Raw genomic sequence first — 24410 nt, forward strand, 5'->3', positions numbered from 1 at the left:
TTTAAAGACCTCCTAGAAGTTGCTTGTGTCTCATTGGCCAGAACTCTAACATCCGGGGCCACAACTAGCACCAAGGGAGGCTGGGAAATGTAGTGTTCATTTTAGATGGTCATATACCTAGCTAAAAATTGGGCACTTTCATACCATAAAAGCAGTTATGAGTGATTAAGACCACAGACTGCCCACAGAGGTGCACTGCCTGGGTTTAGCATTGTCTCCATCCTTCATAGACATGTGGCCTTGGGTAGTTCATGCATTCACTTACTCAAGACATAGTCGGTGAGCCCTCACTCTGTTCCAGGCACTGTTGTAGGAGCTGAGGCTACGGTAGTGACCAAAAAGACAAAACTCTCTGTCCTCGAGGAATTTACACTCTAGTAGAGAGAAATAAAGGCGCTAATGGGTGAAATATACACTGTGTTAAGCAGTATTCTGTGCTGGGAGAAAAACAAAGCAAGGAAAGGGACAAGAAATGCAATTTTAGGCAGGTTCTGGTGACAAGCTGGCATTTCAATGAAGACCCAAAGGATCTCTGGGTGAATGGTCCAGGGAGGGGAAGCACAGTGCAAAGGTCCGGAGGCAGGATCGTGCCTGGCCTCATGGGGAAAGGGAAGGAAGCAGGGTGAGCGCAGGGTGGACCTCGGGGAACACTGTCAGGACCCGGGGCTTTCCTCTGGCTCGAGATGGGAGGCTGGGAGAAGGGGTACCGAGCGGGGAATGTGGTATGAGGACCTCAGGCTGCTGAGTGGAGAACAGGCTGAGGGGCAGACGGAAAGTGAGCACACTGGTTTGGGTGCCACTAGGGTAATCCTGAAGAGAGGGGACAATGACTGGGCCATGGTGGAGGCAGTGCAGTGGGGAAGGTCATCAGGCTGGGTCCACTGTCTCCCCAGGGTGGAGCTGGGAGGGTTTGTGGATACCTTAGCTGTGGGGACATGGTCACGGATGACTCCAAGTTCACTGGCCAAGTGACCAAAAGAGTGGAGTTGCCCATTTGCCAGGAAGAACACAGTTGAGTGCAGCAGGCTTGGGGATGGGGAGGAGGGAGGCACATTGACAGTTTGGGTTTGATCAGTTGAATTTGAAGGACCTATCATACTGTAAAGTGGGGAGGGCAGGAAGGCCTGTGGATGGATACATGTCCCTAGAGTGCAGAAGCCAAGGCTGGAGATAGATATTTAAAGGCAAGATGCTGAAATGAGATTAAGGAAGTCTGGTTATTTAATCTCAGTGTGCCTCACTTTCTTCATCTGGGTTCTGAGGATTAAATGCAGTAGAATAAAAAGCACTTAGATCATTGCCTGGCACATCTGTGTTTGTTGTGGTGGCCATTGTATCTGTCTCAGTTTACTGCACTTACACATAGCAGATGAGTGGTTCAGGGATTGTGCTGGGGTTTCCAGAGGAGGGCTGCCTCCCTTGGCATTCAAGGCTCTATGCAGTTCAACCCACCTTCCACACTTAACCTTTGACTCTCTCTCCCAGGCCTCCAAACCTCTGCTCCCCTCACCCTAGACTGGTCACTCTGGTTCTAGTCCTTCTCTACCACTGTCTCTAGTGACCTAGCACTCTCTCTAATGGCCATTTCTGTACACCCAAACCCTTTTGTCATTTTATGATGCCTCTTCCTCCAAGAAGTCTTCCTCATTCACAACCCCAACCCCAATCAGACGTGAACTTACCCATTTGGAAACCCTTGGAACCCTTGGGATGCCCGTTCCTCTCTCCCTGGAGCCAAGACACTCAGGTGCCCCACTGTCTCCCCTGCACCCCAGGAAGGGAAGCCCCATGCGGGCAAGAACCAGTCAGGGGTATCTGTGTACCAGAGCTGAGGGATGGGCACCCAGAGGCACCCACTGTGTCTGCCCACTACAGCTGAGCGAGGCAGTGGTGAGAAGTACATGCAGCAGTGGGAAGACAAGGCAGTCCTAGGCCACTTGTCCGGGAGGACAAGTCCTATATTAGAAGCTGCTGGAGCTTGAGGAGGGAGCCATCCTGGGCCTGAAGCCGTCAGGGAGCCTTCACAGGGAGGCCAGGGAGAGCAAGCTCAGCGTGAGTCAGAGTATCCCAGTGCTTGGAGAAAAAAGGGGTGCCTTCTGCAAGGCCTGGAGGTAGGAATGCTCCAGGCTTGTAGAGAAGACGTGCAGCAGGCAGTGACAGGACCAAGGACACCCGTCCAAGGTGTCTCTGTAAGAAACCGGATTGAACATACCTTGGCAGTCCAGCGTTCAGGGAGCTGGGGTAATGCCCAGATTTCATTGTCGTTGTTGACACACAATGTTATATTAGTTTCACGTGACTGACCCTATTTTTGAGCTCAAAATGGAGGACTCAAGGTCTGACAAGGGTCAGGGTGCCCCCTAGAGTGGAAACCGGGCATTATCCTCAGTGCAGGTGGGACAGGCACTCAGGTCACACTGCGCAGGGGCAGGGGCAGGGACCTGTGCTCAATGCAGGATCCTCCTGCTCCTCCGTGTCCCCAACCCCTAGCCACCAGGCCGCCTACTGGCGTGTGAGCTGTGAGATGGAGATCTCCATAGTGCAGGGCTTGAGGCGGGCTCGGGGACCAGCCTGGCTGGGTCTCAATCCCAGCCGTCCACTTACTGGCAGTGTACGCCAACACCGAACACCTCTGTGCCCGGTGAGACTAAAAATAGGCTGATTGTGTAGATCCAACAACTGAGAACAGGTAGTGAGGTGAAGCTCAGGATATGTCTCAGCAGGTAGTGTGTGCTCATTGAACGAACGCTCATTAGAATGGCTATTTTTGTTGTGTTCAGTAGCACCACCTTCCTCTGCAGCCCGGCCTGCTGCTGTGGCTCCCTCACCTCTTGCCCGCCCAGGTCTCACCAGGGGCCAGGCTCTAGGCCCGCCTGGGACACAGGAGCTCTGTGCGGCCATGGCTCCCTGGACTCTTGGGAGGCCGAGGAAGGCCCCACCTCTCACGCTCTGCCTCCTCTTTGCAGATTTTAACGAGAACGGCTTCATTGATGAGGAGGACCTGCAGAAGATTGTCCTCCGCCTGCTCAACAGTGACGACGTGTCGGAAGACCTGCTGACTGACGTCACAAACCACGTGCGTGCCTGGGGCCACACAGGCTGGGTTGGGCCAGGCTGTCACCCAAAGCTGGATGGCAGGCACGGTGAGGTGCCCTGAGTGATGAGCACACGGCTGGAGGCAACGACCTGCTAAGTTCTTGTCTTTCCTTCAGGATCCTGACTCCCTTCCAGGGTCCCCAAGAGCAGGGCCGAGCCATCCACACTGCAGTCACTGCAGGCAGGTGGCCCAACACACGTCAGGTGGACACATCACCACGTCCTCTGTCCCACATTATCCCAGCACGATACAATGCCCTGATGTCCTCGAGTGACAGTCCAAAGTGTGACAGGCCATGAAGACAGCCTCATGAATCTGTCCTAAGACCATGAGAACCTTCAAGTACTTTTGGTCTGGTTTGAAACAAGAAGCAAAGATAAAGCCAGGAGGGGTCATCACTGCTTCCTCGACCTGACTGGGTCCCTTGCACCAAAGAGCCCCTCCTGCGACTGGGTGACAGGTGTGGGTGGGAGGAGTCCCTGGTTACCTCTGCACCCACTTCCACTGCCACGTTTGCGCTAGAGGCACCAAGGAGACTCTTCCACAATGAGACCAGCCCATGAGGCCCCAGACTTCAGCGCACATAACCTTATCCCTGCATTTCCGTGTCCTTGTCTGGAGTGGGAAGTAGCAAGGGTGAGGGGCAGGGAGAACACTTGTCTCACAAGGGGTCAGGGGACTCGGAGGTGTGCTGAGCACTTAGCAGAGAACCTAGCCTAGGGCAGCACTTGGCGTGAAGCATCTCTCCCCCTCTGCCTGAGTCTCTGTCTCGCTTTCTCACACTGGGCTCCTCTCTGCTCTCTGCCTCCTTCTGCATTCCTGGCCAGATCCTGAATGAGTCAGATCTGGACAATGACAACATGCTGTCTTTCTCAGAGTTTGAGCACGCGATGGCCAAGGCTCCAGACTTCATGAAGTAAGGTGTTCCAGAGTGGGAGGTGGCGGTACCCAGGATGGGGTAGGGGGGAGGCGGGAAGGGCCAGTGGGGATCCTCGGTCTTCCCAAGGAGGCCATGAGTTTCCAGGGTGCTTTGCCAAATCTTTCAGAGTCAGCAAATCCAGAGCTCCTGAGAAATTAGGTGCCCTAAATTTCTAACCTTCAGAAAGAAGGAGTGGGGGTCACCTAGGTGGCTCAGTTGGTTAAGCGTCCGACTTTGGCTCAGGTCATGATCTCACGGTTCATGGGTTTGAACCCCACGTCGGGCTCTGTGCTGACAGCCAGCTCAGAGCCTGGAGCCTGTCTTTGGATTCTGTGTCTCCCTCTCTCCCCTGCTCATGCTCTCTCTCTCTCTCTTTCTCTCTCTCTCTCAAAAATATATAAACAGAAAGAAAGAAAGAAAGGAAGGAAGGAAGGAAGGAAGGAAGGAAGGAAGGAAGGAAGGAAGGAAGGAAGGAGTGGGGTTTTAACCAGCAAAGACAGGACTGCATTCCCGGCTTTGTAAATGATATGGGTGGTCCTGCCTTGGGGTGCTGCCTGTGTATAGCTGGCCTGGCACACAGATGTATTTTCTCTAAGCCTAGGGGACTCTGAGACTGCCTGGAGGTGGTGGCCTTTGCCACTGCCCATCTTATTCCCTTGTCCCAACAACTCCTACGGTCACCAGGAGTTGGAGATTTACATGGGGGTGTGAAGATGCTGGTTGTGGAGCTCAGGGAAAGTTCGAGTATTTCCAAACCTTGTTTCAGACAAAGGGACCTTAACGGTCTTCTATTTTGGTTCAAACACCCTTATGATGATTGGCTATCTCCACATTCATGTTTAACGGTCTTGTTCGGATCCTTCCAGTAATGGGAAGGATCCCGTGCCCCTGGGAGGCAGCCCGTTCATGTCGAACAGCCTTGTTCGATTGCCCTTCCTGTGTTGAGTTGGCCTCTGTTTGCATGTGTCTGCTGCTCCCGGGCCCTGTTCTGCCCTTGGTCTCACAGTCTAAGTGATTTTGATAGTAAAGAATGCCCACTCAAGATGGTTTGACAAGTCAATTAGAAAAAAGGACTAAGACAACTAGACCCTAGAGCACTTGGCCAGGACCCAAGGATAGCGTGTATTTTCTCTCTTCTCTGTGCCTAGAGTCTCTGCCTTGTCAGACGGGAGGCCACATGGCCTCCCCCCAGCAGTCAGGTTTATATCTCCTTGGTTCTGAATGGCCCTGGCTGACTCCTAAGTAATATCTCTCAGCTCTGACTCCAGACTCCCAGAGAGAGACTCTGATTGGCCCAACTCCGGTCAGGTGTCCACCCCTCCTCTTCCAATCACCTGGCTGGGGGGACAGGGCTCTCCTTTCCATCATGGCTGCTATGGGGCCGAGACTTGAGGACCCCTCTGGAAGAGGGTCCACACTTGACACCACCCCAACTAAGGGTAATTCCTCTTCTTTCATAACAGTCCAGCCACATAACTGAGGCCAGAATCCTGTCTTCCTTGACTTTTTCTTTGAATTGCTCCCATTTCTTTCCATTGGTTTTGGCATTTGCTTTCTGGTGATGCTAAAAGGAGCATAAAGAGGCCTTTGGGTAGGCTTGTGACAGCTGCACACTGGCTATCCCACAGACAGAGGGACACAAAAGGTGGGCAAGGGAGGATGTCTCCAGGACCATTGTGAACCCAGAAACTGGAGGGCACTTTAGATTTGTAGCTCAAGGTGGCTCATGGGATGCTTTCCCTCAGCTCCTTTCGGATTCACTTCTGGGGGTTTTGATGTGGCTACAAAGACCTGATTGGGCAGCCTCAAGGGAGAACCGCTGGAACTCGGAATTCAACCCCCTCCAGGCACTGGGGGACTTTGATCAGAAGTATGATTCTGTCCCTGTCCTTCCCTCACTTCTAGACTATTGTTTACTCAATAAAGCAAAAGAAAATGGCTTTCCCTTGCCCCATCGGTTCATCTTTTGACTACAGGATCGTGTAGCAGTACTTTTTGTTAGTAACTTCTCATTCCAGGGTTGAAGCTTGCCGATGACCAAGAAAGCTGGGATGACCAGTCTTTCTGGGGACAGAGTTCAAATCCCAACCCAGGTCACAGCAGGGACCAGGCCAAATGGGCTGAAGTTCACCAAGAAAACCTACATCCTCCCCTCCCTTCACTGGAGCCACCTCCCAGCACCTTCTGGGGCCGACTGTACAGAGACGTGTGTTTAGTGGTCATTCCAGCTGGCGCCTGGCTCCCCAGTCCTTGTCAAGGGAGAAGACATCTTGGCCCCATTTGGCACCCCCAGGCCCCAGCAACTGGGGTTTATTTGCTTTCTATTCATCCACATCCTGGAATGACTTTGGCCACCACAGGGACCCTTTGGGGCCCAGCTGATCAGAGACTCTGAGTCACAGGAGCAGCCCCTTACAAGGACTCTGAGAGCCAACAGATGCTCTGATGGGCATATGGTTTTTCCCATCATCTGGGAAGGTGTCTAAACACTGGCTCACAGGGGAAGGGCTGCTTCACCCTCACTTGAACCTGCAGAGGTCTCTTTGCCTTTAGGTCCTGACTCACCCATTCAAGAGGTAATAGATTTCCATGGACTGATGGAGTCCCTTGATCAAATCTAAGAGGCGCTGGAACGTTGGAGAACTCTTGTCATGTGGGTACACACCTGGCCTGAGGTCCCCATCCCAGATCCTGTCTATTGAGGGGCTGTCACCCACATCCTGTCCCCTGCCCCAGCAGGTCTCCCAGGAAGTAGGAGGCAGCATCCGGGTGAGAGCAGACACTCCAAAGCCCCAACCTCATGCACATGACCTGGGAACCTATTTCCCCTATTTCCTTGAAGAGCAGCTTAGTCCCACGTCACTCCTTCATGTCCTATTCTAAAAATAGTTCCAGAGGTAGATGCCAAATCAACCTGTCCATTCCAGTCTGGGAAGAATGCAGCAAGCAGTTGCTTTACACAGATTTTCCTCTCAGGCGCCCCAGCGTCCTTTGGGGTTGTGTCACGCCTACTCCCCAGTCTCCACATGGGCCATAGGCAGGTTATATAGTGGAAAAAATAGGGCTTGGGTCAAAAACGTGAGTCACTTCTAAGCTGTGTGAGCGTGGGTAACTTTCTTAGCCTCTCTGGGCTTCAGTGTCTTTATCAGTAAAGTGGGGATGCCATTCCTTCCCTCACAAGTTGTTGTGCAGATTAAATGATGCCAGGCCAGGGCCCAAACTGGAATTCCTTTGCACAGGACCCCCTGTGAGATTGCTCTGGGGTCACTTCACTTTTGTTCTCAGATATACAATAATGGGGCTTCCTCAGTTACACTAGTGGAAGCCGATGGGAGATATCTATGGACCTGAGTGGCCTGACACCAAGACTCAGGATCCCTCTAGTCCTTGGTTCTACCTGCCTCTACCTCAGGGGAGGGGTGGGGGGCCCAGTGAGTCAGTGAACACTGTTTTCTACTGGTTTGAACCCCTGAGCTGAGCCTTTGACAGCCCTGAAGACTCGGTGCCAAGTGAGACCCACAGGTGCTGTCCTGCTTTGGCCAAATGTTCCCAGAGGTCAGAGGAGGAAACCATGGGTTTGGACATGGCTAAAGATTTTATTCCAAAAAACCAACCTGATCAGGGCCAGGCTCTCAAGCATCATGCTCTGAACTCAAAGTAGAGGTCTCTCCTCTGCCGTTCATGTGGGGAGACCCTCTTTCCTGAGGGGAACGTCTGGTAGGTCTTCGGGTTCTCGGTGGATACTCTTAAAAGGTGCCATTTCTTCTCTGGGCTCAGAGGAGGACTGGGGGGAGGATGGAGCCAGTGTTACGCAGTGTTCCAGACAGGTGTACCCCACCACAGCCCCGTGTGTCCAATTTTCTAGCCCACCCTGACCCTACTTGCTGGCTGCTCATAAGCTCAACATCTTGTGAGTCACCCTTCAGTCGAGATCAGAATAATTTGTATTTGCACAATGGCACGGTGGTGAAGACAGAGAACATGGGTGTCAGACAGACCTGGGATAGATTCTGGCTCAACCCCTACTGGAAGTTATTGTGCTAGTGGTGATGGTGATGATGGTGATGTTGGAGATGGTGGTGGCAGTGGTGGTGGTGATATGACGGTAATGGTGGTGATGGTGGTAGTGGTGATGGTGGAGATGGTGGTGGTGGTGATGGTGGTGGTGGTGATGGTGGTGGTGGTGGTGGAGATGGTGGTGGTGGTGATGGTGATGGTTGAGATGGTGATGGTTGAGATGGTGATGATGGAGATGGTGATGGTGATGAGGGTGATGGTGGTGGTGGTGATGGTGGTGGTGGTGGTGATGGTGATGGTGGAGATGGTGGTGGTGGTGATGGTGGTGGTGGTGATGGTGATGGTGATGATGGTGATGGTTGAGATGGTGGTGGTGGTGGTGGTGATGGTTGAGTTGGTGGTGGTGGTGGTGGTGATGGTGGAGATGGTGATATGACAGTAATGGTGGTGGTGGTGGTGATGGTAGTGGTGGTGGTGGTGGTGGTGATATGACGGTGATGGTGATGATGGTAATGAAAGTCAGGAAAGGGCAGGGTCTTGCCCCAGGCCACAAAGGTGATCAGGCAAAGGGCTGAGTGCAGGCACTGGCCCTCTTACTCCCAATGACCTGGTTGGCCTTCTGTGTTGGGTGTGAAGCCATCAGCAGATTCTCCATGGAGAAGAAATGGAGCTGGGGTGTCCTGGGCTCCCCGCAGCAGTGGGAGGTACAGATTCTGACAAGAGTGATCTCAAGAGGAAATATGTCCCCAGGAGAGGCCCCGCACTGTCTCCAGGTTTGGTTTGACTCAGAACCACCTAAGGCATGGAAACGGACAGCCCAGGGTCCTAAGCTCAGTGACAGGAGATCTGGGTTTCTACCCAGAGCTTCTACCTCCAACCAGACTTGCCACCTAGCACACGTTTCTGAGGCCATCACTAAGCCTCAGTTTCCCTATCGATTAAAATGGGCCCTTTTATCTTACAGAAAAGAACATACAGGCAGTTCAATTTTTGTCTTTAAAAACAATTGAAGTCAGTAGAAAGAGTTGCTGCCTTACTAATAATGGTGGCAAGACTTGGGGATCTTGAGGCAAGCAGAAGGTGAACAAGTAGTTGGAAACCCAAGATCTTTCCATTGACCTCTTGATCCCTCCTTCCCCACAAAATGCCTTGGCAGCACAGATTTCTGATTTCCATGCCTTGGTGTCAGGAGAGAGAGCAAGGGAACCATGTGCCTGGATTATCTCAAAGGGCAGAGCTGCCCTTCCCTGGGAAAAGCAGCTCTCTCAGATAAAAGGAGTGAGCTTCAGGCCGTGGGGGACTTTCATATGTTGTTAGATGGACAGTTGGATATTGAAAGATATTTTGAAGTCCCAAGAAGAACATTTTCTGAGTCTGGTTGGGATGGGGGTGGGGGGAAGCCAATTTCCTGCTCTGTGTCGTGCCCTCTGTGTCCACCAGAGGGCAGCAGTCCCTTGCTACTCAGAAGCGGCTGTGCCCAGGTTTGGACGAGTGTAGCTGCAAGGCTGCCACTGCGGGGGGTGGGGTGGGGGGGTGAAGCCTGCAGGGTTCAGGCCAGCAAAGATGACGGGGTTGCTCCCCACCTCCCCATGCACTGGGCCAGGGACACACTGGAAACACTCTTTCACGGTTCTGCTCATTCAGGTTCCTGGCATCCTGCTGAGGCTGCCCAAACCTTGATCCCCCTCCTTGCCGTGTGACTGTCATCCTCTGCCCGTAGGCTCCTTAGATCTTGACTCATTTCTCAGTGTGAGTGGCTGTGTGCCCGGCTGGAAGCAGGTGCCCCTAGGGCATGTGTCTGCAGCATGCGTGAATGGAGGGAGGGCAGGCACTCACAAGTCGGTGGGGAGGGGGTATCGTTCCCACTCCTTCACAGGCAGCACGAAGTAGGGCACCCGGGGCACCATGCCCGTCTTGTCTAGATAGTACTTCCGATGTTGCTGTGCCATCTACAGCCCGACCCAAAGAAGAGATGACAGGTAGTCAGTGTGCAGGAGTGACCTGGGGCACCCGCACTTCCTGCCTGGCTACACCTGGGCAGGGGGTGGGGGTGTCATCCCTACCGCCCCTGTTGGTGTCCCCAGCTGGGAGTCTCCCGTCTGTCTAAGGGCCATGCCAGCTTTGCTATGGAGAGTCAAGGAGGCAAGCAACCAGCAGAGGTCAAGTGTGTGAATCCTGGCTCAGCAGGTGGCACAGGAAAGCTCCGTGTGTTTGTCTCCCTTTCCCTCCCCCCTGGACTGGGGATGCTCTGCGTGAGAGCCATGGGGGAGAGCAAAGCCCTCGCCATGCCCACCGATACGGTCCCACAATCCCTTGGAGTCTGACAGCGTTGACCCGGTCATCTCCCTTTGGAGCCTGCCTTCTCACACAGTTCTCTGCCCTGAGGACCAGGCTCTGAAATCAGGCTGCAGGGATGTTTGCAAGAGAAGCGAGGGAGAGACTGGGGTTTCTAGGGACACAGCAGAGAGTGAGCCCTGGCCCCGGTGAGGTGGGCAAGCATGTAGGTGCCTGTGGCCCAGGGGGACATATCTGCACCAGGTCCCGGGGAGGCTGTAAGAGCCAGAGGAGCAGGACAGGACTCCGGGGTGTGGGCAGTTACATGCCAATCTGGGGCTCAGGATGACTTGGGGCACAGCTTCAGAGGGGCTGCTAAGCAAAGAGGTGTCAGGTGGGCACCAGGACCCAGGTACAATCGAGACTAGACTTGGGGCTAGAACCGGGGCGGGGGCTTAGTGGGCTCTGTGTGTGTGTGTGGTGGCAAGGGGGTGGGGGGTTCATCCTGTAGGTGAATCTTCGATGTTTTACTCTAGTAGGAAGTAAGCGAGGGTCCACGGGTTCATGGGGCAGGGGTGAGGGTGGGGACATCCCCAAAGGCTCCAGCTCTCCTGGCAGTGGGGTGGGGGCAGCTTGGGCAAAAGCCCCAAGACTCCCCGGGGTGGGGGGTCATCTGGGAAGCAGAGTCCTGGTCCTGTCCGCAGGGCCCCTAGCCAAACTCGCTGGGTTCCCTGCTGGCTCAGGGTCTCGGAGAATGCAAACAAAGTCACTCTTGGAGGGGGAGGGGGAGAGGTCTCCAAGCGCCCCACCCCCACCCCCCAGAGGAGGCCCCAGCCAGGCCCAGGGCAGCCCACCTGGTAGAATCCAGTGAGCTGGGTGCTGCGGCCCCCATCCAGGTTGAAGCGGGTGTAGCTGGGGGTGTGCAGCCAGCGGTCCCGGGTATGGGAGCGCTTCCTCAGCACGAGGTCGGGGTCGGGGGAGAAGAGGGTCGGGAAGTGGCTGCCTCTGCTGAAGAGAGAGCAGCCCTTCTCCAGGGCTGCGTTGCGGTGGTCCTGGAAGTACTTGAGGGTGGCCGTGCCGTAGGGGGAGCCAAAGGAGAAGGCCACACTGGGAACATGGCCTTGGTACCTGCAAGGGCAGCGGGGCGGGGGGCGGTGGGGGGGGGGGGGGGGGTCAGTGCACAGCTCCGGGACCAGTTCCAAGAGAGGCCCTTAAAACCGAGGGTGTGGTCGGCAGCCCCCACGGTCACCTCTGGGCCTTGAGAGGCTTTCCTCAGGTGCGCTGCCAGCTCGGGGCTCCGGGGAAGGGCGAGTGAGGGAGACGCTGGGCCTCTCCTTCCCCCAGAGGCTGGTCATCCCTCCAGACCAGAGGCCTCCTGGGGGGGGGGGGGGACAGAGCACCGGGCCCCACCCGGAGCCCTCAGGCTGCGGGCACGTCACTCTCCGTTTCCTCAGGGTCTGGCCCGAAGAAGGGGAGGCCTCCTGCCACTATCTCATCAGGGGTAGAGAGAATCTAAGAAGTGGGTGGGGACACAGCAGGGACGTGTGATGTCAGACGTGTGGTAGCCAAGGCCTGGGTTCACAGGTTGCAGCCTCGCCCCAGTCAACCACCTCCAGGGGCTCCCCTCAGACGGCTGCGAGGGGCTCCATGCCCCCTGCAGCCACGGCGGCCAGCGAGAGGGACAGGGGACTGGCGGGCAGCGACCCTTGGAGACACAGAGGACACATGCACACACAGCGCGCTGAGGAGCCCTGGTCGGGTGAGACTTGCACAGAGAGTCAGAGGCTTGTTTCGGCCACGGAATCACAGAGCTGACAACAGCCGAAGGGCACGAGTGTCAGACTTTGTGCAAATGACAGAGATTCATGCTTTTCCAGTCAGTGGCTTCTCGCCCCCTATGTGAGACCTCACTCTGACCCCACGGTGCCATCGAAATGGCTTTTGACAGGGGCACCTGGGGTGGCTCAGTCCATTGAGCATCTGACTCTTGGTTTCAGCTCGGGTCGTGATCTCATGGGTCATGGGTTTGAGCCCCGAGTTGAGCTCTGTATTGACAGCGCAGAGCCTGCTTGGGATTCTCTCTCTCCGCCTCTCTCTCTGCCCCTCCCCTGCTCTCTCTCTCAAAAAATAAAAAAGAAAAGAAAAGAAATGGCTCTTGACAAGGGCGCCAGGGGTCTCCTACGTCACTGGACAATGTCGACCTCTGCTTTCTTGAAACATGCGTCTGGATTTTATAACACGAGTCCCTCCTTGTCTGCTGGTTTTCACTCACCTCTCTGACCATTCCTTCTTCTCAGTTTCCCCTTTATGATGTGCCTCATCTGCTCTCTTTTCCCGGGGTCTGTCTGCGCCCACAAGGGGTCCATGCCAGGGCCTTAACCCTCCCCCACTGTGTGCATGGCCCCTGGTCTACATCTCCAGCCCAGAAGCTCCTCGGACCCCTGCCTGCAGTTGAATACTAAACACCCCCAGCGGATGTCCCAGGCACTATCTGCACCCCAACTTCCCCGCATCTAGTACCATCTTGCTGAAGAGCCCTCTCCAGACGGCCAAGTCAGAAACTCGGCGTCCACCCCCTCCCTCAGGTTCATTCCTCACGTGCAATTTGTCCTCAAGCCCCAGGGCTCCATTTCTGCCCTGAACTTGGGCCACACGGCCTCTTACCTGGACTGTGGGCGCAGCAGCCCCCCATCCTCCTAACTGCGCTCTTAGCTCCCGCCCCTTTCCCGTACTTCCGCCAGAGTGAGCTTTCGAAAGCCAAGTAAGTCCTTAGCGTGGCATTCAAGGCTGCCTGTGAGCTGACTGCCTCCCTCTCCAGCCTCACCAGCCGCCCTGCACCGGTTGCAAAGAGCCATTGGCGGTTTACTGCTCTTTGTCCCTCACACCGCGCACCCCCATCTCTCCCCTGGGTTTCTGCCCTGAGCGCCACCCCCAGCCATCAAGAATGCCAAACCTGCCCTCTCCCCTGACCCCCGATGCTTGCCCCCCAGGACTAAAGGATACTTTAAGACCTGCCCCGTCACTTCTTTGAGATCCCTTCCCTGGACCTAGCCAGGCGGTCCTGCTCTCCCTGCTGCGCCGGGAGCCATACCTCGCTCCCAATGCCCTTGTCTGTTTTCATGCCTTTGTCTCCGTCACCAGACTGGGAGCCTCTTGAGCACAGCTGGGGTGTGTCTTACTCACCTTCACATCCCCGGGGCTCGCACACGGTCGGAGTCGGAAGTGTTTAGGAAAAAAAAGATGAGTGGGTATGTGCCTACGGCCCCATTCCTCGCACAAATGCCAGATGACCAGGCTGCAGGGACCCCGGGCACCCATCCTGAGGCCTCCCTGCTGTGAGGCCTGACGCCCCACCTTCTCTCAGCCGAGTTCCCTTATCAGCGAGGCCCCAGGGGGTACAGGGCGCCTGCGGCCACTGCGACATCACATCACGGGCTTCCCCATCTCACCAGGCCAAAGGGCACCGCGGTCCCTGGGGTCAGCACTTCGGGATCACCCGCACCGGCTGCACTGCCACCGGCTGCTCGGGGCCCCCCTGGGCTCCTCCCCAGTAGAATTAGACAGCAGTGCATGGCCTCCTCCTTCCCGTCTTCAGGTGAAAGGCAAGGAAGCCAGGTCCGGTGGTTACTGACGGGGCTTTGAGCTGCTCTCCACCGTAGGCAAAATATAAAAAGGGCCCTTCCCGGTGCCCAGCCCTCCACAGGCATCCCTGCGGCGCCTTGTCAGAGCCTTGAAGCATTAGAGGTTGCCTGGGCGCAAGCAGGAAGTGAGGGGAGAAGCCGTCCACCACACCCAGGCCCCTGTGCAGCCTCACCTCTGCTGCCCTTGAGCCCACGACGCTGGGGACCCCAGCCCTCTCCCTCCTGCCTCTGCTGGCTCCGGGCCTCCTCCTGTCCTGGAACGATGGTGGGGCTGGTGATGCCTACTAGGTCACCTCGGCCACTTCCAGGACAGGGTCCTTCTCTCCTAGCCGTGGTTTACCCCCTCCTGGGTCTGGAGCCTCCCCCTCCTGCCCCTCCCAAGGTCTCACGTGTGCAGTCAGCCCCTCCGTGTTTCTCTCAGCCTCTGCCCTCCCTCGCGCCATCTGTAGCCTCCCCTCTCCTGGCTTCTCCTCTGCCTACAAAGATGCACGTTTTTGTGCATTTGTCCCCGGCTTTAAAATCCCCAGTGGGCCTTGCTGCCTCACTTCCCCCCTCCTCTTCTTTTATTCCCGAACTTCTCTGTGGATGGACTACTCTGTTCCTTCTGCCTTTGCTTCGTCCTCTCCTGTTCTTTCCTCGACCTCCCTCGGACTCCCTCGACCTCAGACTGCTGACCCACCGCTTAAACGTGGGCCTGTGTTTTTTCATTAAGGTACCGTGAGATCATCCAATCTCCCAATGCACGATCCGCGCCTCGCCCTCTCTCTGCAACACTTGCACTGGGGCAGAGATCGTTTGCAAGACACGGAAGCTGAGAGGACAAAGCAGAGTTCCTGAAGGTTCTCAGTGCTGGGTATGCAACCTAATAAACCTATCAGCTCAACAGCTAAGCAGTCACAGATAAGCAGTAGGGAGATGCTTCTTCCTGCCACCTGCCGAGTCCTTCCTTGAGGAGGGAGCTCTCCAAGGACAAGCCTCCGTCCCCTCCTTGCTTTTCCAGCTGAGGGTGGAAGGGCATCAGATGGGTGGGCTAAAGAGGGAAACGAGGCTTGTTGGAGCCCACCCCGCACTCCCCCTTTTCCTTGGAAGCAAGCAAGCCCACGAGACTCTTCTGCGCCCTGTTTTGGCTGGACACACGCTGCCCTTCAGGAGGAAAACCTGCCCGCACCAGCCCCGCTTCCTCCTCCCGGGGCTCAGTATCAGCCCTATTCTCCGATATCAGCTTCCACACTTTCATCCTATTCCTCAAGTGGTTCAGAATGTAGGAGGGAGAGAGGTGCGGCCATCAGGTGCTGTCAAGCCCCAACAAAAAAGACAAGAAAGCAACAGAATGAAAACTAAAGAAAGGTGGCAAGGACAAGAGCACGACCCAAGGATATCAAACTGGCCAAGCGGTCATCAGCCGCAAAGGCAGCGGCCGGGCCTTTCCTAGCATGAAAGAGCTCAGGAAATAAAACAACCCCCAGGTTCTCCTCTTCTTGCAGGAAGTGTGCAGTGACAAAATCCTGCCAATGAAGAGATGATTCAAAAGAAAGCAAGACCCAGGAATGTAGAAATTGTTAACATGACGGGTGGTTAGCTTCAAATCTATTTAAGTGCGGAACTAGAAATATCAGCCAGGTGAAGGCTGCTTGCAGAACAGAGTGTAAATGTTGTAAAACCTGTCAGAGGGAAAAATAATTTCGGCAACAAAACCTGGCTGGGGCGGTGGGGGGGGGGGGGGGGGGGGCGGGTGGGGGGGGAGGGGTGATGACTTGCTAAGCATTTATAAGGCAGAGTCAGCCTGTGGCACCTAAAATGAAAACACTCTGTTGAAAAATACCAATACAGTGATGCTCACCCCTGCATGGTTTTTATTCTCTCTCCCTCTCTCTACTTTAGAGGGATCTTTGACGAATTAATACCTCTTGAGCTGAATTAGCATTTAGCTAATGTCTGGTGATTCTTCCCATTTTATGTCCATGTCTTTCTCTTAAGCTGAGTTCTAGTAAAATTAAATTTCATGATTTTTTCACTTTAAAACAGCAAATATGGCATGATCACATTTTTATAGAATTGCTTTGTCTATCTTCCTAGCCACCAGCCGGCCAGCCAGTCTCTGGGCTTTTAGCTGAATAGACACACAAAGAGAAACTTGGAATGAACTTCACCAAATGCTGACCCTGGTTAATTCCAGGTGTTTGGATTTGGGCTGCTTAGTTTCTTTATGCTTTGTACATGTATTTTTTTTTTAAGACAGTGGGATAGTGTTGGGGGTTACTTTACTGGGAAGCTGCTGTGCCCTGGGTATTGGGAATACAGACATCCACACCTCAGCCCTTCTTCCTGCAGCCTACACCCTCCCCTGGTGGGGCTCCACAAAGGGCCTTCCGTTGGGGTCAGGCTTTGAAGAGAGGTCAGTGTGGAGGGGGATGGCCTGGGAGCTGGCTCTTTTCCTCTGCTTACCTACTAGATGCTTCTAAGTGCCCCAGAGTCCCCTTCCCTTCTGACGGACCCTCTCCCTCTGGGAGAGCTCATCTGTGTTAGACTTCCAACACCTCCCATACACCAGAGATCCCCAGATCTGTGTCTCTATGTTTCTTTTTTATTATTTTTTAAAATGTTTTTTTATTTATTTTTGAGAGACAGAGTTTGAGGGGGGCGGGTCACAGAGAGAGAGAGGGAGACACAGAATCCGAAGCAGGCTCCAGGCTCTGAGCTAGCTGTCAGCAGAGAGCCCGATGTGGGGCTCGAACCCATGAACCGTGAGATCATGACCTGAGCCGAAGTTGGACACTTAACAGACTGAGCTACCCTGGACACCCATGTGTCTCTGTTTCTTCTCCTGACTATGGGTCCACACAACTCATTGTCCACATAGGGTTTGTCCACCAGTGCCAGACTCAGCCGGAAGAAACCAGCCTGCCCCTCCTCCTGGATGGTCCTGCCTTGCTTAACACCTACAGCCACCCCTCACCTAAGCCAGAAGCCAGGACTCACCCCATCCTCCCTTCTCCATCCCCCTTCATACCTCTCTTCTGCCCAAGTCCTCAGACTTTCCCCACCACAGCCCGCCTCCCTCTTCACTCACCGGGATGCTCTGTAATCTCCTAGCCAGGCTCCCAGACCAAAATCTCACCCCTATAGCCTGATGTCCACGCTGCTGCTGGCATGATCTTTCTCAAACATGCATCACATCACTGTGGTCACCTCTCCCTTCTCGCTTCCCCACAAGCGCCCAATACCCCAGAAGTATCACATCTCTGGGGACTCACATGCGATCCGCACCCCTGAGGCTTTGCACACATTTCCTCGACCTGGGATGCTGTGTCCCTGGCAGGGGGGAAAGAGGGTCCTCCCCCACTCCCAGAGCCACGGCTCTCTGTTGCCTTCCCTAACCTCACACCCTCTATCTAGCATGCATGTCACATTTCATCCACAGTCAGGTGCACATTCATCCATCTCCTCTGCGAATCTGTGTTCTCTTTATCCTCGGCACCTACGCAGCACCTAACCCAAGACAAGTGCTCAATAAATGTCCGCTGGAGGAAGGAGAAGTCCAGAAACCCGGGGGCGGCGGTGGGGGGGTGGTGGCACCATGTCCCAGAACACTGCCTTAAAGGGGCTTGGCTCTGATCTGCAAAGTGAACGCAGCGTCCCACCCACAGGGGACTTTGCGTTCATCCTTGGAAGAAAGGAGCTATAGACATGTGACGTGTCCCTGGGATTCTTGTCTTAGCCACCCCCAGGCTCTCTGCCATACTCCTCCTCTGCTCCCCGCTTTTCCACCTTCTCTGAATGCCAAGATATTTGCATCCCAATAGAATAGAAGTCCTCTCCTCCGCAATCCTCTTCAGGCTCTGCTTCCCCTGGGGATCCTATTCAGAACTTGCTGCTCAGGAAGAGGGACACGAGTGTGAGTGCGTGCACATGGGTACACACGGTCACATTTCTTTAGCACTCAGAGGGCACGCCTTGGCTAGCCACGCCTGTGTCCCTTGTATGCCCTTGCATCTGTGTGCCTTGAGGGTGACCCTGTGTGGTTCTACCGTAAAGTTTCCAAAGGCCTGTTTTTGGTGGTCATGCGGCAGGCCAAGGTGGAGAAAGCAGAGGGGAATGAATGACAGGTTTTGTAACAGGGCATATGACTGTCTCCGTGGCACTGCCACACCTCCCCTTTGGCCCCCTCATCTGCTGCCTGGCTCCTCGCCCACCTGCATACAAGCTGGGAGACGGCGCTCAGCGGGGTTCCTGGCAGCCATTGTGTGTGTGTGTGTGTGTGTCCCTGTGCGTACAGGGAGTGTACAGGGAGCAAAATGGCCCCATAGCTGACATTAAAATTAATTACCATGAGCCATCAGAGATCCCTTGAGCAGCCTTATTAACTAATTAACTACGACTATTCGGCACATCCTCCTTCCTCTTTCCGCGAGCACTCTCCTCTCCACAGCACTTCCTGCTGAGCGCAGCGCCTTCAGATCCTTCCCCTGGGCAAAAACTTTCAAGGGCTCCCCATTGTCTATGAAATGCAGAAGGACCCAGCGAAGTCTCCAGGCCCTGCCTGACTGGGGCCTTCAAGCTTCCCACCCACATCCACGTCCTTCCTACTCCAGCCCAATAGGCCATCTGTGGCTTTGGAGGCAGGACCAGCCAGCACCTCCACCCCTGCCTTCCCTCAGGCCATCCCCTCCATCCCCCAAGATGCTTCTCTCCTCCTCTCCCGACCTTGTGGCCTCAGCCCCCAGGTCCGTTTCCAACACCCGCTTTTCCATGGAGCTGCCCACAGGCCTGCCTGTCCTCTCCCTTGACCCATCTGTGCCCTTTAGGACCCTCTCTCTGTCCCACCTCACATTCTTGCTGTGTAATTACTTGGGCCTTTAGTGTAGTCTTTCTGAAATATGGACTCCGTGGGGGAGAGAGTGAGGTGTTCTATCTGCATCCCTGGCACTCCTGGCACTCAGTAGCTGCTCTGCAAATATTTGCAGAAACGAACTGCCAAATGGAGGCACACATTTTTAAGGGCTGATGATTCTTCTGGAAAGAAGGAGGGTCCCTGTTATGAAGCCTAGGTCTCCAGGGGCCTCTGACCCCCTGTTTTTAGGAAGCCTCCCCAGTTCTTTAGGGTTGCGTGAGAGGCATCAGTTACCTGATGACACGGAGTCTCCTATGTCCCTTTGACAGATGGCCTTTGTTTTAAAGCCCAGGATGCGCCGGCCTGTCTGGCTGCACCTCCAGGGCCAGGGCCGGGGCTCGAAGGGAAAGGGCTCCCCTCTCCTGACCTGGACTGCACCTCTCTCACCCAGGAGGTGAGGTCTCAGGTCTGAAGTGGCCGACAGGAGGTGGGCGTGTGCTAGCGGCAGTTTGTCCTGGCTCATACTGGCTGAAGAGAGCCGATGATTACATGTCTAGGATTTTTTTTTGAGCTGTTGTTAAACAAGCCAGTCTTTAATGTTAAATTAAAAAAAAAAACAAAAAAACTTTAATTATATAAAGTCACAGTGAGAGAAATCATATTGAAAACCAAGGTAATAAACACGTGTACTCATCACCACCTAATCATATCGTGTTTCACTACGGTCTGTGTTCATGAGGTTAGCTGTGTCTCCTGCGTCCATAGCGGGGAGTCAGTGTGTGTGCTGCTTGGGGTTCTCTCCCCAGCTCTGCAGTGTGACACCATTTTGGTGGCCTGAAATCAGCCATGGTGGGAGCGTCTATACCCCAGATAGTAGATGAATGCTATAAATCAAGACACCCCCCTCTCTGCCCTCAGAGAGCTGGTTGTCAAACATTTACCAGCAGATCTATTGTGTGGGGGGTCTTGGGAAGTGGATACAGCCACCTTGTGGGGCCACCTGCCTGACAAGGGCCACCCTCCTGAGAGTGGAATGCACTGATTTTAGGGTCCTGGGGCCCAGGCCCAGCTCAGCAGCAGATAAGGGCATAGTTGCTCTAGGAAAATGTAGGGAAGTGTGTATGGGGGGGTGCAAGTCCCCCACTCTTGCTGCCGGCTCCACCAGGGACATCAGGGGCAGGGGTAGCCTGGCCATGAACGCATGGTGGCAGGTCAAGTGTTTGGACTATGAGCCTGGCAAGGGGTGCTGGGAGGCAGAGAGGAGGAGGATGGATACCACTTAGATCTGACCTGCAAGCAAGAGGCGCGGAGCCCCACTGAGCCTGGCCTCATCCCTTAAAAAGCCTTACAGTCCCAGGGACTAGGACCCAAGCATCCTCTGCTCACACAGGTCAGAGAGTGGCAAGATGCCCGAGGGCGGTGCGACCCAGAGTGGCAAGGGACCAGACAGAGCACCCTGGCCAACTACTCTGAAGACCAGCATCCTATTTTCCTTGGTGCCCAGAATCAGGCCTTGAATGCTGCAGGGATCTAATTAATGATATTAGATAGCAATGGAGGGATTCAGAGGAGCCTGGGTGCTGAAGTCCCAAAGACCGGGCTGGGTAACTTGCTGGATGACCCTAGACAAGCTGCTTATTTCTCATCTGGGTTGTTGCAAAGGTTTTTTTTTTTTTTTTTTTTTTTTACAGAAAGTTTGTAAAGAGCCCAGCACAGTGCCTGGCACACAGTAGGTGCTCATACCTGGGGGCTCCCGATGTCACGACAAGGCATCAGGGACCTGGTTCCAGTCCAGCTCTTCCAACACCAGCCTGGGGCTCATGCAAGTCTCCCTCACCCCCGGTCCCAGACCTCAGTCCTCACATCTGGAACAGAAGAGGGCTGGGCTACATGATCTCCAAGGTCTTTACCACTGAGAATATTCTCTGCCCTATGAATCAAACTGGTAAGGGGGGTGATCTGAGTGTCAGAAGAGACTGGCTCTCCTTAAAACCCCACGATTAATGTTTGAAAAGACACAAAAATGCTAATTATCCAAGTGTGGTGGAGAATCTTGGATTCTTTCATTAAGTTAACAAAATTGCCAATGAGGTAGCATTTAGAAACATAAGAGAACTCCACTCATTCCTCATTGATGGGGATCTTTAGGGAGAGCATACCTCCCCCCAGAAAGATCCATGCCAAAAAAGCCACAGATACAGGCTCAGCTACTAAGACTAGTCCAGTTCATGCTTGGAGGCTTCCTTATGATTCACTCATTACCACAATTTCTAAATCAATCACAGGACAAGGTGTTCAATGGAACTGCAGCCAAGTGGTGTGGCTAGAGAGGGAACCTAGGTCGTTTCTGAAATAAACAACTTCCCCTGGCAGAGTAGAACATCATTTTGGGGGTGGGGTTAAGGTTCCAACCAGGGACAGTGGGGAGCTTAAGAAAAAAATAGAGTTGTGTATAAAATGAAACCTCCTGATGAACACCCAGAATGTGGTGGAAACACCACTATCCAAGGCTGCAAACCTTTGAACTAGACCTTCTGTATTTACATCACAATGAGAACCCATCAAGGGCAGCCCCCTGCTTACCACAATACCTGGCGCATTTCCAGCACTCAACATGTCTATCAGAGGAATGTCCAAATGAATAAAAAAATTAATGGGAAAATCCAAAGCCAACTTTTCTAACACACCTGGCTGGATGGCAGGCGTGCCTCAGAACCCAGTCCCTGCCAGTGTTGGCTGGTGGGAGAAAGAACACAGTCTTTCACCGCAGAAGAAGAAGTTGGGAGTGGAAATCTCAGACACTTTAACAGAAAGGGTCAAAGAATGGAAGGGACAGTTAGACTTGCATCTCGGCTGTTTGGAGCTTGGAAACAGCCAGAGAAAGGAAAGGTAGGTTTGACCCTGCATCTGAAAATGCTAAAAGCAAGGCATATCTGGGGACCCGCAAGCCTTCAAAGCCAGCGTTGTGTGAGGATTAAGTCAGATCAGTGGGAGAAGTGACCACAAAGTCCAGCAGACAGTGTAGGTTACGAAGCACTAACTACTACTGCCTGTGCAACCTGGCCAGATTCTTCGAGCCCACCCAGGCGCCCACGCGGTCTCCTTTGTGCCTTCATCCAACAAATACTACTGTTGCGTGAATCCTAGGTGCGCCTGCACTGGGCTGGGACCCCGAAAGCCAGCACCCCCCCCCAGCCCCCTCCCGCTCCCCACGCTGTCACTCCTGCCCAGGCGTCTCCAAACCCAGCTCACCACGTGGCTCCCTCTCCTCCCCCTGCCCTGCGCCCCAGGCTGGGTGTGCTCCGCGCTCCCTGGTGACTGACTTCCCATGGAGGAGGATGTGGAGAGAGCCCCTGTCCGTGCCAGTCACCTTCTGCTCTGAGCACGCAACCCATCCCGGGAAGATCACCCAGCCAGGCGAACTACTGGAGCCCCGGTTCCTTCAAACCCCAAAGGCGCAGGTGGGGAGTATTCAGCTTCTAGCGGGAGGAGGGCTTTGGGGGGTGGGGGTGACGCTCCGACAGACTGGTTCAGGCATGTTCTGGGGTTGGGGGGCGGGGTGGGGGCGGTGGCCTTACCCGGGCATGAGGCCAGGGGGCACGTAGGCGGCATTGAACTCCGTCAGCAGGGTGCCAGAGCTGCGGGAGGCCATGGTGTGCGCCTCAAGCGCTAGCGCATCGAGCCGGGCACAGGGCGCTCCCTGCCGGACGGTAAACAGCCCCGGGTCCCCTGGCAACCGCGCGCCTGGCAACGCGACCTCTGACGGGGCCAAGACGCAGCCGCAGCTTTGGGCGGTCAGGGGAGAGGGACCCAGCCCTATTTGTGCATGCTCCCCTCGGAAACCTCCGCTCCCTCCAACTTCAGCTTTCACGTCCAGAAATGGGCTCCTCTCTCTGCTTCGCCACCAGACGGGATGTGGTGACGCTCAGATGCGGGATGGGCGTGGAAACCCCGTGGACAGGCCCGTCCCGGATGCGCCCTAAGTGCCCTTCTCCCCGCCGCAGGACTCGCTGACCTGGCCTGGCGCGCCCTCGCTTTGGAGGCAGAGCAGAAAGCGGCAGCCCCACCGTGGCTGTGCTCCAGGGACCCCAGGAGCCAGCGCCCCCCGAGTCTGCCCGCGCGCCCCAGTTCCTCAAGGGGAGTTGTCTTCATTAATCTCTCCTCTCTCCCTGGGAGCCTCCTTCTCACCTCATCTTGCCCATCAAACTACTCTGCACGCAAGGGTGATTTATAAGGAAGGGGCAAGAAGCAAATCGTGGAAAGGTCTGGATGTGTGATTTACACCTGTTCCCGGACCAAAGTTCCATTGGCGTATTTGCACCGCAGAGCAAACTTGCCAAAGGCCTGGTGAGGTTTTCTTGTGATAATACCCCGCTCTTGTAGCTGGTGCCCCCAGGTCCCATTTCCCCAGAGATCGTCACCCCGCTTATCTTTCACTGGGGCATGAGAGAGCTGTGACAGCCTCCAAGGTGACTTGCTCTGCGACTTGGCGCCAGACCTGCCTCCCCAGCTACCGTTGCAGCAGCCCTGGGATGAGCAAGAATCCTCTGCAGTTTACCCTTGGCCTTCACAGTTCCATTCAATCCTGTGCAATAAGTGTTATCTTCATAGTTGATTCTGTAAACGGCCGCTGATGAAGGCCATGGTCACTAATGAACTTGCAGGATCTTTTGCACCAGGAATTCTCAAAAGGCTTTCTCTGGCAGATAATAATGGAATTGGGGGAGAAGGGGTGCACAGCCTCCCAAGAAGTGCAAGAAGCAGGAAAACCGTGGCCTGGGGAGGAAAAGGAACTGAAGGGAAGTGAGTGCTTGTAACCAGGTAGAACTCTCCATCCATCCTTCAGAATGCAGTCAGATCTGTGTATTTCTAAACTCCCCATGCAGAATAGGAGTGATAATAAGAAAGACATTTGTAAAAGTTATAACAGAAACAACCCTCAGTTCAGGGGTGCTATACTCCAAGAAGGCATTCCGTTGGCCAAGGTCAAGTGCCCACTGCCTCCCCCATTTTAATTTGCCAGCTGACTGTGCCCATGAACCTGGCACTCTGTTGTCTGTGTTCCAGTCTGTCTCTTCTGCTTGAGGTCCAGTACTGTGTCACATTCGCCCCTGAATCTCCAGTACCTGGTACGAAGGAGTTAGTGTATGCTTGTTGAATAAATTTTATAGTAAGAGTTACAGAAATGGATAATAGCTGGGAAAGAGGAAATGAAAAAGTAAGATCCAGCCTAGGTTTCAGAAAGGTCAGCTTGCTCAGCTCGGGGGGGTGCCATGTGTTGGCAGGATTGGATTACCACCATTTTATCCATATAGAAACTGAGGTGGGGCTGAGCTCAATGCCTTCTTTAGGGCAAGTTCATGGGCTTTTCCCTAAAGATGCACAGACCTCATGAAATTTACCCCTACAGGAGACAACCACCAAAGGACCTAAGGAGGAGATGGATCTATTTTTCCTTATCAAATGCCACCAAGCCTTATGAACAAAGGTCACTTAACAACCTTATTTATAGAACATGCTTGTTAATTTTGTGGTTTTTAAAAAATGTTTTATTTATTTTTGAGAGAGAGAGAGAGTGCAAGCGGGGCAGGGGCAGAGAGAGAGGGGGAGACACAGAATCCGAAGCAGGCT

At 54.3% G+C, this 24410-nt stretch overlaps 2 protein-coding genes and 1 long non-coding RNA gene across 4 annotated transcripts in view; 2 read left to right on the forward strand and 1 right to left on the reverse strand.

The window, feature by feature from the left end:
- CIB4 (calcium and integrin binding family member 4) overlaps positions 1-5950 on the forward strand; it is a 51891-nt gene extending 45941 nt beyond the window's left edge. The window contains exons 5-7 of the mRNA XM_039238317.1: positions 2967-3076; positions 3925-4013; positions 5762-5950. Of these exons, the coding sequence (XP_039094248.1) occupies positions 2967-3076; positions 3925-4013; positions 5762-5792 (230 nt within the window). The 3' untranslated portion in view covers positions 5793-5950. The remainder of the gene's footprint in view (positions 1-2966; positions 3077-3924; positions 4014-5761) is intronic.
- A 1642-nt stretch (positions 5951-7592) lies between these two features.
- FAM166C (family with sequence similarity 166 member C) lies at positions 7593-22496 on the reverse strand. The gene is made up of 4 exons (XM_039238345.1): positions 22358-22496; positions 11162-11435; positions 9870-9982; positions 7593-7800 (listed from the first exon to the last, which is right to left on the reverse strand). The coding sequence occupies exons 1-4, from the start codon at positions 22429-22431 to the stop codon at positions 7656-7658; spliced, it is 606 nt and encodes a 201-aa protein (XP_039094276.1). The 5' UTR covers positions 22432-22496; the 3' UTR covers positions 7593-7655.
- Positions 22008-24271, forward strand: LOC120235791. Of its 2 annotated transcripts, XR_005529501.1 has the most exons (4): positions 22008-22240; positions 22784-23126; positions 23486-23582; positions 24190-24271. It is a non-coding gene; the product is annotated as an uncharacterized LOC120235791 (long non-coding RNA). The 2 variants fall into 2 exon arrangements; XR_005529502.1 differs by having other exon boundaries at positions 22784-23582.
- Positions 24272-24410: the final 139 nt, after the last annotated feature.

This window comes from Hyaena hyaena, unplaced genomic scaffold (assembly GCF_003009895.1).
Source record: "Hyaena hyaena isolate Hyena2069 unplaced genomic scaffold, ASM300989v1 scaffold_138, whole genome shotgun sequence".
In the NCBI taxonomy this organism is placed as follows: Eukaryota; Metazoa; Chordata; class Mammalia; order Carnivora; family Hyaenidae; genus Hyaena; species Hyaena hyaena.